Raw genomic sequence first — 20,909 nt, forward strand, 5'->3', positions numbered from 1 at the left:
GGATCTTCCTGGACCGGGGCACGAACCCGCGTCCCCTGCATCGGCAGGCGGACTCTCAACCACTGCGCCACCAGGGAAGCCCCCCAAATATGATTTTTAAAGGAGCATTCTTATCTCTGAAGATGGAGGGAAACAGAAGAATCTGAAGGAAAAGACCTTGCTAGTTTTCTCCAGTTTACTACCCTTAGCTCATACCCTTCTGTTCCATTGTTTTTCTGTGACTTTCCATTCTTCATCAAACCTAGTATAAAAATGTTCAGGCTTAACCATTTCTTTGAGTCTTCATTTCCTTATGGAGGCTCCCATGTTACAGAAAACTTAAATAAATTTATATGCTTTTCTTCTTTAATGTCTTTGTCAGTTTGAGTTTTAGGCCCAGGCAGGGACCCTAAGAGGATCAAGGAAAAGTTTTCCTCCCTTAGAACTCTAGCCATGCATCCCCTAATATAATCTCCCAGTACTGAACTCCTGAACAGGGACATAACTCTTACTCAGTACGTGGCCTTTCTACATCAAGTCATTGATTCAACATGTATTAAGGAAGTACCTGCAATGTTACTGTCACTGTCCTTAACTTATAAACCTGCTGCTTTCCTCACTTTCCATTCATTCTTTTTCTTAAAAATTTCATTGAAGTATAGTTGATTTACAGTGTTAATTTCTTTTATACCGCAAAGTAACTCAGTTATACATTTATATATTCCTTCTTTTTTTGGCCACTCGGCATGTGGGATCATGGTTCCTTGAGCAGGAGCCAGACCCGCGCCCCCTGCAGTGGAAGTGTGGAGTCTTAACCGCTGGACCACCAAGGAAGTCCCTATATCTTTTTCATATTCTTTTCCACTGTGGTGTGCCGCAGAGTATTGAAAATAGTTTCCTGTGCTATACAGTATGACCTTGTTGTTTAAACATGCTATATGTAATCGTTTGCCTCTGCTAATCCCAAACTCCCATTCCTTCCCTCCCCTAGCCCCCCCACCCACCCCGCTCCTTGGCAACCACAAGTCTGTTCTCTGTATCTGAGTCTGTTTTTATTTCATAGATGTGTTGATTTGTACCATATTTTAGATGCCACATATAAGTGATATCATATGGTATTTCTCTTTCTGATTTACTTCACTTAGTATGGTAATCTATAGGTCCATCCATGTTGCTGCAAATGACATTATCTCATTCTTTTTGATGGCTGAGTAATATTCCATTGTATATATGTACCACATCTTTATCCATTCGTCTGTCAGTGGTTCTTTAACCCACTGTAGTAGTACATTTGCCCTATCACCCTGAAATTACTGTTGCAGAAGTCACTAAAAAGGAATCAATTTCCATATTGCCAGATTCCCCCCTTCTTCTCTTTCTTGACCTCTCCAATATTTGATAACCTTTTATAACTCACTGTTCCTTTAAACTCTCTATTGCCTTTACTTTTGTGCCCAACTCTCTCCTGTCCTCTTCCTGCCTTTATAATAATTTCTTAATGTTCCTCTTGGGTTGCTCCAGAGACTTTTTCAAAGGTTAGAGTTCTCCCAAGTTTTATCTAATGATCACTGTTCTTCTCTGTTGTCTTCACCTTGTCCCCCTTCAATGTGTTCTTCCCCAGTGCAACAGGGGTGCACTTAATTGTACCAAGCCATTCAGTGGTTTCTTACTATTCTCAGCTGGATTTGAGGCCCTGCATGGTTTCACAAAACTCCTTGATCCCACCAGCCTTATCTTCAAATTTTACTCTCCAAATCATACTGTCAGATAGGATTTGGATGCTTTCAATTGCAAGGAACCAAAAAACCCTATTCAAAATTACTAAATAGTACAAAATTAGAAGTCTAAAGTTCGGAGGTTTCCAGGTTTGTTAATTCAGGAGCACAGTAGTGATATTGAGCAACCAGATTTCTTCCATCTTTCTGCTTTTCTCAGTATTTTGGTTTAGTTTCCAGGATGGCTTCTGCTGTGCTGCAAGATAGCTGCAGTAGTTCTTCTATGTTTCTGTTTATCAGTAAGGAGACCTTTCCCAGAGCACCCTGAGCAGCCATCTCTTCAGAGCTCATTGGCTAGACTGGTCATATATACCCCTTCCTAAACCAAGTGCTGGCCAAGGAAGCAGGATTACCATAGATGACATAGTCATGTGTTGGGGAGATGGACAGTCAAACAAAATTGGACTCCATAGCAAGGAATAAGGGAGGAATGATGTAGTCTACTGTCATCTATACACAGCCTTCTTCCCACACATATACTTCCAAAAATGCTCACACCTACAGGAAGCATGATTTCTCTCCTAAAGAGAGATCAGCTGAAGTGTCATCCAGCTACTTGATCCAGTTTCATGACTAGGGTCTTCAAGGTGATTCGCAGTCCTCTGTTTCAGACCACCTGTGGCCCCTGCTTTCTTGTCCTCCACTGCCACACCAGCATGAGCACTGGGAATAAATCTCTTTCCAAGGCTTCTCAGCTTTAGAATACATTTCTTGATGGTGTGAGTTTGATGTCCTGTCTCAGGGTCACCATTTTCCCAGTCTGGAGTAGTTGTCTTCAGTGCCTTGCATCCTTTCTTTTCCATCTGGCGGGTGATACATACTAGAGTCTGTTTTGTAGCATTCCACTTCCAAATACCAAACTGTGTGTCAGTTTGGGTTCTTGGTCGTTAGCAACAAGAGATGGATTCTGGTTTTCAGCATAAAAGAAATTTTATTAGAAGAATATCATGCAGTTTACAGAATAGACAAAAAGACTAGAGAATCGGGGTCAGTCTGAGTCACACAGTTAAACAAATCGCAAAACCATATTGCACAACTGGTCCACTTGTAGCCACTGTTGCCAAGCACCTAAACACCGAGCTTTGTACCACTGTCTCTACTGCTTCCGAAATTTGAGAGAATAGAATTTGCATCGAGAGAGAATAACCAAGGTCCTTCCTTGACTCCTTACGTTAACTAGCTACCAATTTATGTGACTGGCTGCCCAAAAGAATGACCGACGTCCTCTATCGGGGCAAATCTAGATTTTTATGGGGTACACAGTTTGGTGGTTGGATGGGTGAGGGGAACTTACTTAGGAAAAACAGAAAAGTAGAATACCAACTTAGAGGGTTTGAAGGGGCTTATGCAAATGAACAGCTCTAAACGCTGTACTTGCCAACTCTTTGAGCTCCCTTTACTTTCCAGACCTCTGCACTTGCTGTCACTCTGCTTGGCACAGTTGCTCTCATTCTATTTGGCTAAATTCTATCTTCTACCTTCAGGCCTCAGCTTAGACATTACTTCCTCTGAGAGCTTTCTCTGAGTTCTTAAAAGTTCCCTACTACTGTCATAGAGCCTTTTAGTTTCTCATTTGGGCACAGATGACACTATAATAATTGACTGCTGGTATGTGTGATTCCAACACTACATTATAAAGAGCCAAGACTGTAGTCATTTTAGTACCCTCAGTCCCTACTGTAGTATCTCCACATAGTAGGTACAGTACTCCATAGTTATTAAATATGTGACTAAGCTACATACATGTTCTCCTTACCTGTTTTTATGTTCATGTTCTCATGTTGCTAACCACCATCTGTGTGCCAATGACTATCAATTCTTACCTACAACTCCGAGCTTGTTTTACAAATAGCTTTATAGAGCTGTAATTGACATACAATAAGTGGCACGTATTTAAATAGAGTATAAAACGAAATCATCGCCATAATCAAGTAGTGAACCTACTCATGTTTGGTGAACATTAGCCTAAAAGTTTCCTTGTGCCCCTTTGTAACCACTCCCTTCCTGCTGATCTGCTTTCTGTCTACATAGATTATATTAGTTTGCATTTTCTAGTATTTTATGTAAATGGAGTCATATAACATGCGCTATATTTTTGGTCTGGCTCCTTGCACGTAGCGTTAACTTTTTTGAGATTCATCCATGTTGTAGTCTGTATCAGCATATTTTTCCTTTTATTACTGAAAAAATTCCCTTGTTTTCTTATAGTATTCTATTACATGGATATACTGGTTTATCCACCCACCTGTTAATGGACATTTGGGTTGTTTCTAGTCTTCAGCTATTATCATTAAAGCTGATAGAATATTCCTGTACAAATCTTTATATTGGACATGTATTTTCATATCTGTTGAACAAATACCTAGGAGTGGTCTGGCTAGGTCATACGATGGTTGTACCATCTTACATTCCCACCAGCAGTGTATGAGGCTTTCAGTTGCTCTACATCCTCTTCAACATGCTCTTTTATATTCAATATTTTTGCCATTTTAATGGGTGTGTAGTAGTATCGCATTGTGGTTTTAATTTCCCTAACGACTAATGATTTTGAGCAATTTTCATGAGCTTACTTGACATCCATGTATCTTCTTTGATGAAGTGATTGTTCAGGTTTTTTTGCCCATTTAAAAATTCCCTTGTTTTCTTATTACTGAGTTTTGAGAACTCTATATATTCTGAATACTAGCTCTTCATCAGATATATGATTCACAAATAACTTCAAAGTGCAGAAACTTCTAAATTTTCATAAAGTTTATCAACTTCTTTTATGGATCATGCTCTTGGTGTCATATCTAAGAAATCTTTGTCTAACCCAAGGACACAACAATCTTTTTTCTAGAAGTTTTATAGTCTTAACATTTAGGTCCATGATCCATTTTGAGTTAAATTTTGTAGATGGTGCAAGGTATATATTGAAGTTCACTTTTTTGCTTTTGTATATCCAATTTGTTGAATAGACTATCCTTTTCAATTGAAAAGTCTGAAAAGACTATCTTTTTCAACTGTCCTTTCTGCCCTGAATTACCTTTGGACCTTTGCTTAAAATCAGTTGTTCATACACATACGAATCTCTGGACTCTCTTTTCTGTGCTATTGATTTGTCTATCTTTGTACCAATACACAAGATTGATGTGTTGAAATCAGGTAGTGTTAGTTCTCCAACTCTGTTATTTTTCAAAGTTGATTTGGCTATTCTGAGTCTTTTGCATTTGTATTTAAATTTCAGAATCAGTTTGTCAACTTATAAAATGGAAAAAGTCTTTGGGATTTTGATTGGGATTGGGTTAATCAATAGATCAGTTTGGGAAGAACTGACATCTTAAGTCTGAATCATGAGCATAGAATCTCGCTCCATATGTTTGTTTAAGTGTCTTTAATTTCTCTCATCAATATTTTGTAATTCTCAATGTATATGTTTTGCACATCTTTCATCAGATTTAATTTTCAGTATTTAATATTTAATGCTATTGTAAATGTCATTTAAAAAATTTCAGATTGATTTTTCATTGCTGACTTTGTTTTAATCTTTCCCCCTGTTGAAGCATAAAGTGCACAAATCTTAAGTGTATAAGTTGAAAAAATTTGATATGTGACTACATTACTGTAATTGTCACCTAGTCAAGATATATAACATTTCCCACATCAGGAAGTCTTTCTTCCTCATGGCCCTTCCCAGCCAGGAGATCACTCTCTGACGTCCCTCACAATGTTTTTTATTTTCATATAAATGGAATCAACTAGGATGTACTCTGTCTGGCTTCTTTAGCTCAACATTATGTATGTGAGGTTCATCCATATTGTTGTGTGTACTGGTAGTTCATTCTTAGTCTTTGATCTCTAGTATTTTTCTTCTGTGAAAGGACATTTAGGTTATTTCCAGTTTTTGCTACTGTGACTAATGCTGCAATCAATATTCTTGTACACAAACTTAAGTATTCTTTTCTCTTGGGCATATGCCTAGTGGTAGAATTACTGGGCAATAGGGTTCATGTATGACTAGCTTTAGTAGTGTCAAAGTTTTCTAGAGTAGCTATACCAATTTATACTCTCCCTAGCAATACGTGAAAGTTACAGGTGTTCCATATCCTTGTCAATGCTTGGCACTGGAATTCCTTTTAATTTTAGCCATTTTGGTGGGAGTGTTTAGTACCAAATTATGATTTTACTGTCCCTGATATAGCTATTGATGTAGAACTTCTTTTCGTATGCACATTGGCCATTTAGAGAACATCTGAAAATCAACCAAAGTAATTAACATTAACTTATTAAAGAAAAAATAAACATGGACATTTCAATAAAGGCAGAAAAAGCATTTCATATTGAATGCTTTCTCCCTAATGTTACAATCAAGATAGGAAGTCCATCATCACTACTTTTACTCAACACTATAGTAGACATCCTTAGCCAGTGACAACCAGCAAGAAAAATAAAAGGTATAATGATTGCACAGGAAGATGTCAAACCATCTATCACAGATCACAAGACACTGTGATGACTGAAATTCTAAAAAAGTCTACAAAGTATTAGAAATAGTAAGGGAACTTAGCAAGACGGTTGAATATAAGGTCAATATGTAAAAACCAGCAGTGTTTCTATACACGAGCAACAAATATTAAAAATTTAGAATGCCATTTAAAACGCATAAAAACCCTCAAATACCCAAGAATAAATTTAATGAAAGATATGTAAGACTTCTACACTGTAACCTACAAAACACTGCTGAGAAAAATTAAAGACCACTTAAATAAATGGAGGGGTGTATTATATTCATGGATTGGAGGAATCAACATAAAGATGTCAGAAAAAAAAGAAATGGAGGCAACCTAAATGTCCATCAACAGATGAATGGATAAAGATGTGGTATACAGATATACAATGGAATACTACTCAGCCATAAAAAAGAATGAAATAATGCCATTTGCAGCAACATGGATTGGTACAGAGATTACCATACTGAGGTAAGTCAGACAAAGGCAAATATCATATGATATCACTTAATATGTGGAATCTAAAATACGATACAAATGAACTTATTTACAAAACAGAAACTGACTCACAGACATAGAAAACAAACTTATGGTTACCAAAGGGGGAAGATGCAGGGAGGGAAAAATTAGGAGTTGGGGTTAGCAGATACAAGCTACTATATATAAAACAGATAAACTACTGCATAGGATAGGGAACTATATTCAATATCTTGTAATAAACTACAATGGAAATGAAAAAGAATATCCATCTATCTATCTGTATCTGAATCAGTCTGTGTACACCAAAAAGTAACACAACGTTGTAAATTAACTATACTTCAATTAAAAAAAAATTAGGATCAGTTTTCCCCAAATAGATTGATCTATAGATTCGATGCAAGCCCAGTTAAAATCCTAGCAGGATTTTTTGTTTTGGGGGGTTCTTTTTTTTTTTTTTTTGAAATTAACAGGTTCTTTCTAAAATTTATAAATAAATGGAAATAAGTTCTATAAAATGTATAAAATGTAAATACAAAGGCCTTTGACTAGCCAAGGCAATCTTTAAGAAAAAGTTATAGGGCTTCAAGACTTATAAAGCTACATTAAGATAGTGCGGGACAAGGTTAGACAGACCAACGTAATGAGAACCTGGAAACAGACCCTCATATATGTGGTCATCTACTTTACAACAAAGGTGCCATAATCATTTAGTGGGGGAAATGGCAAATGACAGCCTTTTCAGCAAGTAGGGCTGGGTCAATCAATCGGCTATCCATAAGGGGGGAAAAGGAAACTTGATCCCAACCTCCTACCTTTCACAAAAATGAATAAACCTGTCTGTGAAAGGTAAAATAGTCAAGCAACTAGAAGAAAACACAGGTGACTATCCTCATGGCTTTGGAGCAGACAAGGCCTTACATATGACACAAAAAGCATTGATCACAAAAGGAGAGATCAGCAAACCCAGACAGTTTTACCACAATTATTTCTGTAATTCTTACGATCCCCTACAATCACTAACCTATTTAAGAGTCACTTGGCCTGTAATACAGCAGTTGTCTCCCAACAACTGTTCTTTTCCCTTTAATCAGTCTTCCATAGTACAGACAGAATAACAAACATAAAAATGCAAATTTAACTGTTACTGCCTTTTTTGAGTAAAAATCCTATAACGGGTTAACATCTTTAAGAGAATTACATCCAAACTTCTCAGCAGATTACAACTAGCCCTTTATGATCTGGCAATTACCTGCCTCTCCACCACCCATTCAGTCTGCTTCTAGCTTGAATTTTGGCTCTACCAATTTCAGAGTTCACATTATCACTTTCTAACATTCGGCCTATTCTGCCTGAATTGCCTTTTCCATTTCCTTCACTAATTCGAATTCATCTTTCCAGACTGAGGTTCCGGTACAACATATTTGAGGATTCCATCCGTATACCTTATATTCGGCTGCGTCCCTTGTTGCTATCACATCACTGACTATTGCCCTTCTTTGGTTTTAGCACTTTGAACAAAACTGGCTTTAAGTTTCTGGAAGGCGTTAACATCACTGAATCCCAGGACTTAGTTTAGATTCTGGATGTGGCAGACACTCGAGTTCAGTTACTTGTTTACCTCTACTGAGAGCCGCTCACTCCCACTCCTTCCTGCCCCCCCCCCCCCGTCCCCATCCCCGTCCCGTGGAACTTGCTGGAAGTTTCTTCTATCTGAATTGCACGGGTCAAAGGGCGGTGACGGAAGGCCTGACCAAAGAGGTGGAAAGTAAAGCAGCACTGAGACAAATTCAGGCCACCTTTCTCCCTTCAGTGCCTTCGGATGGTACACGTTTTTCTTCTGTCTGGGAAGCCAAGTAGGAAGAAAGCCTGGGCCTGTGTCGTTCTGGGGAAAGGAATAGTCCACCCACACCAGAACCAAAACGTTTCCTCCAGTGCAGCCTCTGCAAGGGCGGAGCGACTTCCGGCGAGTCCGAGTCGTTTAGGGTTCCCAGCGCCAAGATCCCGGCATCGACGCGCCATCCGGAACTCGCTCCCGGAAAAGAACACGTAGCCGAGAACGTCACGGGTCACGAAAAGCTTGGCTGTCTCCGGGAGCCATGATGAGAGCTGCAGAGAAAAGGGAGCTCGATGTGCCTTGTGTTATTATTATTAACAGACATACAAACGACCCCAAACGCCACACGTTCCTGAGCGATAACAGTACGACACAAACGTCCTTTCGACCTACCACCCACTGAGTCTCTGCGGCTGTGTGGGTGCGCGCTGGGACTGGTTTACGCCGCCGCCCGCGTAACCATGGCTGCAGGGGGCGGGGCCTGACAGGCTGCTCGCCGGCCGGGGGTGGGGGCGGGGTGAGCCAGGAGAGACGGTCCTCCAAGGTCCCAGCCCAACCCGCGCCCGCGCTTCACCTCCCCTCCCCTCGCGGCACGCTACGTGGCTGCTCATTGGCTACGTAGGACGGATGCTCGGTTGGTGTTTCTCCAGAAGTTTCCCCCTTGGGCGGCGGCGGAGCTGGTAACCTCGGTAGGAGCAGCTCCAGCAGTGGTAACAGTAACTATTAGAGATGGCGGCGGCTGCTGCGGCACCTGCCGCAGCCCAGAGGTGCGTGTTTTTCCTTCTCTTTGCTATCATTTGTATCCCCCTTCGTCTTTCTTTAGTTAGAGATCCCTGCTGAAGTCGTTGTTTTCCTGGCAGGTTTTTCCGGAGCTTCTCTGATGCTCTGATCGACGAGGACCCCCAGGCGGCGTTGGAGGTGAGAGAGCCGGTTCACTGTGCTCTGGGGAACGCAGCCGCGTTGGGTTCCGGCCCACCCCGCCTCTTCCGAGCACTGTCTTCCTGGGGTCGGGGCTGCTGCTTTTCCTGTCTCAGCCCCGATGTTGACAGACTCCGCCTCTCCCTTCTGTGTCCCGCAGCGGCCCGGTTACGCTTCCCATCCCTAGTCCGTTCCTGCATCCTTGGAGCTGCTTAGTAAAACCTGCTCTCCATTTTGGGGGTAGAGGTAACATTCATAGTTGGTCTGAAAGGGTTGGTTTGTTTTTAAAATGGCATTTGTGACTGAGAGCAAAAAGTGAAATTTAAGGCTTGATGTTTATTCATTCGGTTTTTCGTTTGCCATTTCTGTGTACCAGGTTTGTGCTGAGTGCGTGTATGAACTCACACTATTGGAACAGAAACCTTTTCCCGTGTGTGCCCGAAAATTTACAGATGTCCAGTCACTGTTCATTATCCACTCATTTGTTTATTCCTCAAAACAATTTCTTGGGGGCAGCTGTGTGGAAGGCACTGTCTGCTCTGGATTAAAGTCTTATTTATGTATTTGACTGACTTGGAAGGCACTTTGTGTTAAGTGAAAAACTATAACGCTGTGAAGGAAAGCAAAAGAGCAAGAGTTAAATAATAATTTGAAGTAATAAAGAGAGCCCAAACTAAGAATACATGATGTAGTGGGTCACAAAATTTAGCCAGGGGTTTCTTGCTTTGAAGCATAAAAAAGAGGAAACTTTGTTTTGCTCTTATGGCTTAACATATGTAAGGTTAGGAATTTGAGGCAAGAGAACCTTTTTCCTAGCTATGACTTCTAAAAGAAATTTGTTCCGTGGTTAGTAGAGGAGGTGACATTTGAGAAGAGGCATGAGGGAGTGAGCTTGGAAGCTCTGGGTAAAGATTATTTCAGGCAGGAAGAGGAGTCAGTGTCAGGATGCTGAGGTAGGAATGAAGTCAGCTGTGCAAGGAGCAGCAAGAAGGCCCATTTGGTTAGGGTGGGATGAAAGTGGAGTAAGAAATGAGGTGGGGAGGAAACCAGGGCGTGGGTCCTTTGGGGCCTTTTAGATTGGATTATGCTTTTGGGGCTGGGATACGAACACCTTCAAATAAAGTGGTTGATTACTCGGTAGTGCTGTGATGTTTCCTAGTGATGCTTTTGGGATCACTATTAGAGTAATGTTACCAGAGGCACTGAGAGTTTTTCTCCATAATTCCTTATGTCAGCTAGATAGCTGTTAATTTTCAGAATCTACCTTTGTTGTGGTCCTTTTAGGTCCCATGCCTCCTTTGGAAATCTAGTTTATATAATAGTTGCTATTAAAGGATTAATGTAATGAATTCTTTGTCACGTTACATCTCAGTTACTTTTAAAATTATTTATTGAAGTGGGATGTCTAACACAAATATTAAGTCTGTACTAATGAACTTGAAGTTTTACATGTATGTATACCACCCAGATCAAGATATAGAATACTTCCATTCTCAAGGCTTTCTCATGTTTTTCCCCAGCCAGTAATTCCTCTTACCCACCTGTTCTGTACTCTGTCACCATCAGTTAGTTTTTCTTGGACTTCATATAAAAAGTATCATACACTAGGTATTCAGTTGAGTGTAGATACTCTGTCTTGCTTTAATCATTATGGGAGATACATCCATAAGTTGTTTGCTTTTCACTGCTGTGTAGTATTCCACTGTATTAATATAGCACAGTTTATTCTAACAGTGAACATTTGGGATATTTCCAGTTGTTAGCTAGTATGAATAAAACCACTGTGAATTTTCTTGTACATGTATTTTGGTGAACACATGCAGTCCTTTCTTTTGGGAGTGCATTTGTTTTTTTCTTTCTAGGAGTGAAATTGGATAGTGTAGGTGTGTGATTAGCTCTAGTACATTTGTCCGTAAAGTGTGGCTCTTGGACCAGTAGCATCAGCATCACTTAGGAACTCAGAAATGCAAATTCTTGGACCCCACCCCAGATTTTGTTTTTTTTTTTTTGGCTGCGCTGCAGGCATGTGGGATCTTAGTTCCCCAAACAGGGATCAAACCCGTGTCCCCTGCATTGGAAGCACGGACTGCCAGGGAATTCTCCACCCCAGATCTTCTGAAAGTACTTATGACTCCGGTAGGCCAGTACTCCTTACCCGTGCATTTTACAGAAGAAAACAGACCAAAAGAAGTCCAAGTGATCTGTCATAGAGATGTATGCGGCCAGTTAGAGGCAGAATAGGGGCCTCAGGACACATGTTTCCTGATTCTTAGTCTAGTGCTGTAGAATAGCGGCTTTCAAAAGCATGATCCCCAGACCTTCTGCAGAAGCATCACCTGGGAATTTGTTAGAAATGCAGATTCTCAGGACCTACCACAGACCTGAATCAAAAACTGGGAGTGGGGAGAATGATCATGATAAGAACCAGCTTGTGTTAAGAGGAAATGTTCTTTTTAAAACTTAAGATGACCTCACAGAGATAAACAGGCAAATGTTAATTACTCAGTAATTGGTAATAATGAGTAGGGCCGGAACCTTGATGAGAAGTGAGAGTCTGTTTCCCTCTAGATTTTCCCAAGGGTTGGTTTAACAGTAGCTATTTTAAAATTAAGGTCGCTTGATATTAACATCAGTTAAAATGTCACATTTTTATGTAAGACCATCAATTAAGAATAAAGAGAAAGTGTATCAAGCTGATTACATTTTTCATTCATTAAACAAACAACGTTAGTGGCAAATGCTGTACTGGGAGCCAGCGAGCTAAAGATGAAACTACTATAGTGAGGGAGTTTGTAGTCTAGTGGAGAGAGACAGGCAAGTCAACAGATCATTAAAATATAAGTACTCCAGTGGAGTGGTGTATCAGGTACAGTAAAGAGCATAGCAGAGGCTAACTGGGGAAGTAAAAAAAACTTTGCAGAGGAATTCTCAATTCAGTAGAGGGAGAAAACATATATGTGGATTATGAGAATCTTTTGAGGTCCAGTGTGAGTAGTGCTTAAGAGCATGGGCTCTGGAATCAGACTGCTTGGGTCCATATCCTGGTTTCAAGAAAGTTCCTGCTATCACTTTTCTGGATCAGATTTCCTGTCTGTAAAATGGGATTAACTAGGACCACTTGAAAGGGTGATTATGAGGATAAGTAATGTAAGGTACAAGGGTGAGGCCCTTGAGGTCGACATCTTATAGTTTCTCCTCTGGGTTCTAGCCACGCTGGCTTGCTTTCTGCTACCCAAATGTGTTGAGCTCAGTCCTGGTGCAGGGCCTTTGGACTTGGCAGTTCTTTTGCCTAGAACGTACTTTCTATTGACTACCTCTTGTTTTGCTTGGAAATGCTCATCACTCTAGATTTCTCTGAAATGTCACCTTCTCAAGGAAGATGTTTTCTCTGACGACCTTATCTGAATTGGGCCCCAATGTAAGCTTCAAGAGTGCAGGGGGTTTGTGTATCTGTTTACCACTGTGTTCTCAGCCTAGTGCCTGGGATGTAGTAGGCACTCAGGTGTGTTAAATGATTCCTACCACAGTTGTTGGAACAACTGTGAGGTGCATTTACAAGGACGCTGAGGCTAAAGAGATTAACTTGCTCAAGGTTATCGAATTTAGAAGTGACAGGTCGCAGGTTCAAGGCATCAAGGTCATCCTCTGGAGGAGTGGGTAGGATTGGGGTGTATGATATAATTGTTTGGGAGCTGACTTTGAAGTAGTTGACCACAGGTAGCTTTGTTGAGGGCATAGCTGGTTAGCGTAAAGTATACCAGTTCTACATGGTTATGTGATTTTTCTCCAGGGGTGCTTGCTAGTTTAGGAATGGAGAAGGCTTGATCCTCTTGTTTATCCATGATTGGGGTTTAGCTGTGACTAGAAGAAAATGGCAAGTGGAGTCAGGCTGAGATATCCAGAGCTAAAGGCCTTTAAATGTTAGGTCAGTCTGAGCAGTCTGCTTTTGCTTATAATCTTAACAACAAGTAACCTTTTTGGATAGCATTTTAAGAGAGCCTAAAGCTCTATAAAGATTTGGAAATTAATTTTCTAAGATCCAAGTCTTAAACAATTTTAATGCCTTAAAAAGGAATTTTCCCCCTCTTGTTCTGTGTTATCAGGGTACTTCCTTTATCATTATCTTGTTAAAGATTTCAGTGTAATTATATTTTACACTTCATGGGTTTCTTTACTTTTGTGAACTATAACACAACCCATTTTCTGTGAGAAGTACTATATCTTTGGATACGTTTTGTGTAAGTCTGATTAAATAGCACTTTGCTGCCGTGATTCAAATGTTGGCACTGAAGTCCTTGCCTTTTGAGATACCTCTTTAGTCCCTTTGTATTCTAGCAGCCAGCAGCTGTTGTCACAGAAACAGTAGAACACTGAAAACACTGCCACAAGTCAGATGTAGTTAAGACAACCACAAGTAATTATTTTAACGTCACTTTTTCTGGTGTATTCCTTATTCAAAATAAATTTATTGTTGTGTTTTATTCATGACTTACAAGTTGGTGTGTTATAATGTTCAGTTTGTGTTGAGTGGTTTTTTGGTAACTTTTTTTATTGATAGCCTAATAAGTCAGTTGCTTAGTTTATTTAACTGAATGACCATAACTGGTTCTCCTTAACCAACAATTGGTTTGTGTTTTTAAAGGTCACTTGCAAGTTGGTTCAAAATTCAGAAGTTTATACCTGACTCCTAAAGAAAAGGAATATTTTATTCATCTTTGAACCTCCAGTGTCTGGCCTATGTTTATTCCATAATATGTGTTTAAAAATACTTTTTGAAAAACAAACAGAAAAACCTGACTACTGAAAAAAATACTTTTTGAATTGATGATCCAGATATTATTATAATCTGTAACAGCCTTTTTGACCTATAATATACATTTTCTTGGTGAGGAGAGGCTGGAAATGTGGTTTTATGATATATTTGAGTAGATATGTAAGAAGCCATCAGCTGTTTTCAAAATTGTTTGAAAGCTTAGTGGAAGATGGTGTTTTTAGCTTAAGAATTTCAAAGTATTAGAAAATCTTGTATTAATACAAATGTTAGATGGTGTGTGAAAGAAACTTGGAGTAAAATTTTACCACGAGGCAATGTTTAGTGGTTAAAATTTGATTTGGAGTCAGACAGACCTGGATTTGAATCCTATCTCTGGCACAGTCACTGACTAGGAAGTGAGGGAATGGATTTTCTGCGCACATCTGGGGGAAGAGCATTCTAGTGAGAGGGAGCAGCAGGTGCAGGGTCCTGAGATGTTCGAAGAACAGCAAGGAGGCCATTGTGGCTAGAATGGTGGCGCAAGGAGAAGAGTTTTAAGAGGTGAGATGAGAGGGAGAGCAGAAGGTTATATCAAGGAGGGCCTTGCAGATCATTGGAAGGACTTGGGCTTTTGCTGTGAGTCAGCTGGAAAGATGTTGGAAAGTTTTGAGCAGAGACATAGTAACAAGATCTGATTTTCATTACTGCTTGGATCAGGGTGATAGGGGTTAAGATAGTAAAAAGTGGTTTAGATCTTAGGTATGTTGGGTTTTAGGTTTACGATTACCAAGTATAGTATACATTGCTTTGTGAGAATCACACTGCGAGGTTCAAGCAAAGCCACACGTGTGGCTATTGAAGTAATTTTGCCTGTTAAGAAAACTACCAAGTCCCTAGGCTGTGTGGGCAATGGGTAGAGAATCAAAGCCTTCCTGTTTGCCTGCATTTGTCCTTGGCTTCACTGATCGTGCTCTCTCTTCTTGCATCAGTATTGTTCCAGCTACCACTGATGAACTGTGACTGCCCAGACTGGCAGAGTTTTAATCGCTCTGTTAATTCTTGATCAACTGATAGTAGCTATCTATGAGATATTGTATCTGGGCTTTTGACAGAATGCTGTAATTTCTTAGGCCATTGATAAGAGGATAGGAGAGGGCCAGGTAAACTTGATTATGTATTTATTGGTTCCATTAACCTCTTTGAGCTCTAGGTTTAACTTCCATTTTAAAAATTTTTTAAATTTTTGTTTTTATTGGACAGCTTCACATTTTCTAGGCATCTCAAACTCTACATGATCTTTGAATCTTCTCCAAATTAGAAGGAGAAAATCAGTGGTGGTCAATGTATATGAACTAAACTCTCCAGAATAAATGAGGTGATAATAATTACCATTTATTGAGTTCTGCTGTAGGCCAGGAACTGCTAAGTGCTTTAGGTAGATATTACATTCAGTTGTGGTCTTTTGAGGGGAGAAGGGAGGAGAAAGGGGGATATTGATCCTCTTGGAAAGAAAAGCTCCAAGCTTGTTTCCCTGTTATCTTTCCTCCAAATACTTTATGATAATAGGTTATTTGATTAAAAATCATGTTTAATTAGAACTCGATGGCTTTTAAAAAACATTTACTGACACTCAGCGTGTTTGTATTTGTAGGAGCTGACTAAGGCTCTGGAGCAGAAACCAGACGACGCACAGTCTTACTGTCAAAGAGCTTATTGTCACATTCTTCTTGGGAATTACCGTGGTAACTTTTCTTAAAAGTATATTGACTCTATAAGTTACTTACAAATTTTGCCCAAGATACAATGAATCAAATAAAATAAAGGTTATCTTCCAGGATTTTTAACTTGGTCTTTCATACAAGGTAAAGTAGCCGAAATGTGACAAACATGTTGAGCATCACCCATTTAAATTTTATGGTTGTCCGTTCTTTCTTCAGTGGATGTAGAATTTGTACAGATTTCATTCATGGTTACTGGATATGCTAACAAAGAATAACATCAAATTTACTATTTTACAAAGTATTTAAATGAATTCCCTTGTTTTATTTTTTATAAAAAGAATGTATTTCTATATTCTGTAATTTTAATTATCTGGATAGATAATCCGAGTAGGGAGAAATTAAATACCTTGAGTCAGATTACATAAATGATGTTAATGAGAAAATTAGATGAACTTTGTGATACAGAGCTTTATTCATTGCCTGAAGCGCTTTAAGAAGGAAGCTCAATATTAGGTCATTAGGAAGGTATGAGGGTAATTTTATTTTGGATTAACTTTTCCTAATTTAAAATCATTTGTCCATTCCACCAGCTTGAAAACTTAAAAATCAGAGGCTAATTCAAATTTTGTGTGTAGTATTTGTTAGGGTCCATAAGTCACTGACTAAAACCCCATTTTTTTCCATATGCAGATGCTGTTGCTGATGCAAAGAAATCTCTTGAACTTAATCCAAGTAGTTCCATTGCTCTGCTGAGAAAGGGGTATGCAGTAACTACTCTTCTTGCTGGGTCTGGACTATAGTTTCTTGAATGAATTAATTGTAAGCTTTATATAAATAGTAAATTCTGTATTTATACATTTTATAGCTGAGATAGGATTCAATTTTAGGTATATTTTATACTTTCATTGTAGTATAGTTAGTATATATATATATATATATAGTTTAAAGTAGTGATGGTTGAGGGCAAAGTCTAGATGAAACTCTTGGATTTCACATCCCTTTTTTGCTTCATCATTTGGAATTTACTGTATTTAATTGACCAGAGAACATCTGTTCCTCACCCAAGCTGGACAGGCTACATTTAATGAAGACTCTGTTATCTGTGTACGTTATATCCCAGTTTGTTTCTGTTGATAAGTGTGACTTTATTCTTTAAGAATCAGAAACGTCTTTAATTCCTTAATATAACTATATTTTGGAATAAGCAAGTATATACAATTAAAATCAAGAAATTCCTTCTGAAATGAGTTCCAAAATTGGATTCTAATGGGAATTATACTAGATATTATAGTAGAGTATTTTAGGAAATCTCTTGGCTGGCTTATTAACATATACTTAAATTCTTACTTTTAATAGTAGGGAAAATAGTTTCTTTTTTTTTATTATTTAGAAAGAAGGCTGTTTTTCATGATCTCATGTGTGTGTATTTGTTTTTAATATTCTCATGCAGGATATGTGAATACCATGAAAAAAACTATGCTGCTGCTCTAGAAGCTTTTACAGAAGGACAGAAATTAGATAGTAAGTATTAGAATTATATGTTAGTACACTAATCCATTATACCTATGTGTCTTAAATACCATAGCTGAATTTTGTTAGTGTAATCTCAAGTTAATTATAGAAACCCAGCTTTTTTCTCTTCTCGATGACATTTCGTGTTGATTGCAGAATTTGAATTTACTTAAAAATTGATTAAATTGGCCTTTCTTTAGCACTTAAATCACAGATAAACTATCATCAGAAGCAGAAAACTATATAAACACTTAGTGTGCTCCCAAGTACTTAGTCTGGCTTTATTTTTTTTTCTAATGGATAAGTGAAAGTATAATTTGCTCTCACATTCAGAAGTCTATTTAAGTTATTATCCAGACGGCTGAGATAATGAAATATTACAATGAAAATTTTTATTGAGAAATGAAGTGTTAAGTTTGGGGTAAAGTATGATAGGGTATTGAAGAAACATGGAGGTTTGAGAGTATTGTGAGTTTCTAATATCACCTTTTTGAGAGAAATAGATGAAAATTATCACAGCAGTATAGATATCTGTGCATAATATATAGAAATTGTAAAAGCCAAGTATCAAAAACTCTGCAGAGTACAAAAAGGTTATAAGTAATCTCATAGATAGTTACAGTACATAATCCTAATTGTGTACTATCATTTTATCTTCATCTTATGATAGAGTGTTATCACAATTCTCTAAAGCAGTAGCTCCTAACTGGGAATGGTTTTGCCCCATAGGGGACATGGAGCAGACTTCAGTAGTTGTGGCTCGCGGGCTCTAGAGCACAGGCTCAGTAGTTGTGGTGCGCGGGCTTAGTTGCTCCGTAGCATGTGGGATCTTCCTGGACCAGGGATCAAACCCGTGTCCCCTGCGTTGGCAGGCAGATAAAATTGATTTTTTAAAAATCAGAATTCTTCAGGATGAACAAGTAACTAATAGGTTTAATATTAGGATAGCTATAAACTCTGTTAGGACAGATATTTTTGTCTAATTCACTGTTGCATCCACAGTGCCTAGAATAGTGTTTGGAACATAGGTATTCAGTAATTTATGTTGAATGAATATGTGAGGTTGTGCGGATGGGTGATGTTACAGTAAGTTTGTTCTTTCTAGGTACGGATACTGATTTCATTGTCTGGATTAGAAGGTGTCAAGAAGCTCAGAATGGTAAGTATGCAGGTTTCCTGTGGTCTTTCCGTTTAAAAAGAAGTAAATGTTTGACATTTGTTTGTTTTGAACTTTATAACTTATAATTTAAGTAGTGGATGTTCTCTTAGGTTGGGCATTCCCAAGGTATTTTGATTTTTTACCTCATTCGATATGTTGAAAGGGAAATTTGGATGGATTTGTTTTGCAGTGGTATTACTGGTAAGAAATTACTGAGGAGTCTCAAGTGACTCCAGGATGCAGTTAAACCCCTTTCCCTTATTAGGTATGCATGGAGAATTGGTTTGCTTAATCACTGTTTGTGCCATAGAAATCATATATGTAATTTTGCCTATACATGTACTGTTACCTGAAAATGTTTCCTTTTTATGTTTTTAACAGGATCACAGCCTGAGGTGGTAAGTCCAAAGGTTTTATCCTTTGTGTGTGTGTGTGTGTGTTTTTTTTTTTGGCTGTGTTGGGTCTTCGTTTCTGTGCGAGGGCTTTCTCCAGTTGCGGCGAGCGGGGGCCACTTCATCACGGTGCACAGGCCTCTCGCTGTCGCGGCCTCTCACATTGTGGAGCACAGGCTTCAGACGCGCAGGCTGAGTAGTTGTGGCTCACGGGCCCAGCCGCTCCGCGGCATGTGGGATCTTCCTGGACCGGGGCACGAACCCGTGTCCCCTGCATTTGCAGGCGGACTCTCAACCACTGCGCCACCAGGGAAGCCCCTATCCTTTGTGTTTTTACTTAATTATATTATTACTAAGTATATTTGAGGCTGGACTCGGAATGAGCTTTCTGTCAGTTACATATCTCTCTAGGGCAGTTTTACTAATTTTCTTCCTCCAAACGCTGTCTCTTCCCTTCTTACTTAGGGACAACTTGGAGGCCACCATTGACCCAGGACAAGTTCTTTAGATTTACAGTCTGAACTGGCACACGTAGTTTAGAAAAGTTTGGATTGGTTAAGAGTCACTTTGTTTCTCAGTGGTCAGTGTAGAATGTTTGTAGCAGAGAGGCCAGCCATAAATGGTGTAAGACAATATCAGGAAGGCACCATGGAAATAGTGCTTCATATGTTTTTCCAGAGCAGTTTGATGCCATTGTTAAGCCTGAAGGTTATACTATAGTCTTAAAAATGTTTTTTTAAATGTTACTGTTATTTTCAACTTAGAGAGTTACTGAATCTTGGAACTGGACATTTTATATGTAACCTTTTCCAAACGTATCTTCAGAAATTTTTCTGTTTTTTATCCTTCTTTTAATTTAGAAGAAAAACGGTTTTTTGTAATTGAAACTCATAAAATTTAAAAAATGCTGAGTAACAGGGAGATCAGCTCGGTGCTTTGTGACCACCTAGAGTGGTGGGATAGGGAGGGTGGGAGGGAGGGAGACGCAAGAGGGAAGAGATGTGGGGACAAATGTACATGTATAACTGATTCACTTTGTTATAAAGCAGAAGCTAACATCATTGTAAATCAATTATACTCCAATAAAGATGTTAAAAAAAAAAAATTAAAAAACAACAACTGAGTATTCTAATTCCTGTGAAGATGAGTATTATTTAACAATTATGGATACCATGCTCTGTAAGAAGTTTTCATGTAGTTATTCCATATCAAAGTATTCCATATCAAACTATAACACTGGGTAAATTAATAATACATGCATTTTTAATATGCAGTTACTAAACTAACTTGTAAAAATCTTTCTCTTTGAACTTGTCAGAATCAGTCTGCATCCCAGAGGACTTACCAGTCAAAAATCAAGTAAGTGTTTGTTTTTCATAATGCGTGATAAATATGCCTAAAGGGAAAAAACCCTGTTGTTTAATAGTAAGCAAGTCCTTACCTGTGATTTAAGTATTTCTTAGTTTATAAGAGAAATCATATTAAAGCCTTGAAAAACTAATTGTAAGACTGTTAACTGATTTGAATTAGTGTTTATATTAAGGTTAAAATCAAATCAATTGCCAATTAAAACTTACTTCACCTGATTCCACATTATGTCACCTTTCCATGTATTAAAGAGAGTCTCTTCCATTTAAGTTATTGCTGTTACCTAGGTAAATAAGTTAGTAGACTTGATAGAATTGTAACTCTACCTGCCTTTTATATGTGGAGTAAATTTTTCATAGACTAATTTTGCATGAGTTGAAAGTCACTTGCTGAGGGCAGCAGTTACAATCATGAATAAGTATTTAGCAAGGATTTGAGTTATTTTTAGTTGTTCATTAGCTGTGTGTACAGCTTGTATTCTTAGTGTAACAGAAAGAAACACAAGGCATTAATCTCGAGCTTTGCATCCTA

General features: G+C 38.6%; 1 protein-coding gene across 2 annotated transcripts in view; it reads left to right on the forward strand.

Moving 5' to 3' along the window:
* Nucleotides 1–9,177: 9,177 nt before the first annotated feature.
* The window catches only part of SUGT1 (SGT1 homolog, MIS12 kinetochore complex assembly cochaperone), a 43,635-nt gene continuing 31,903 nt past the window's right edge, over nucleotides 9,178–20,909 (forward strand). The window contains exons 1-8 of one of the 2 annotated variants that reach the window (XM_032611551.1): nucleotides 9,178–9,322; nucleotides 9,416–9,473; nucleotides 15,878–15,968; nucleotides 16,638–16,707; nucleotides 17,398–17,468; nucleotides 18,565–18,618; nucleotides 19,000–19,016; nucleotides 20,329–20,369. In XM_032611551.1, the coding sequence (XP_032467442.1) occupies nucleotides 9,285–9,322; nucleotides 9,416–9,473; nucleotides 15,878–15,968; nucleotides 16,638–16,707; nucleotides 17,398–17,468; nucleotides 18,565–18,618; nucleotides 19,000–19,016; nucleotides 20,329–20,369 (440 nt within the window). In that variant the 5' untranslated portion in view covers nucleotides 9,178–9,284. The remainder of the gene's footprint in view (nucleotides 9,323–9,415; nucleotides 9,474–15,877; nucleotides 15,969–16,637; nucleotides 16,708–17,397; nucleotides 17,469–18,564; nucleotides 18,619–18,999; nucleotides 19,017–20,328; nucleotides 20,370–20,909) is intronic. The other variant, XM_032611552.1, reaches the window with a different exon arrangement.

Source organism: Phocoena sinus, chromosome 18 (genome assembly GCF_008692025.1).
Source record: "Phocoena sinus isolate mPhoSin1 chromosome 18, mPhoSin1.pri, whole genome shotgun sequence".
Taxonomy (NCBI): domain Eukaryota; kingdom Metazoa; phylum Chordata; class Mammalia; order Artiodactyla; family Phocoenidae; genus Phocoena; species Phocoena sinus.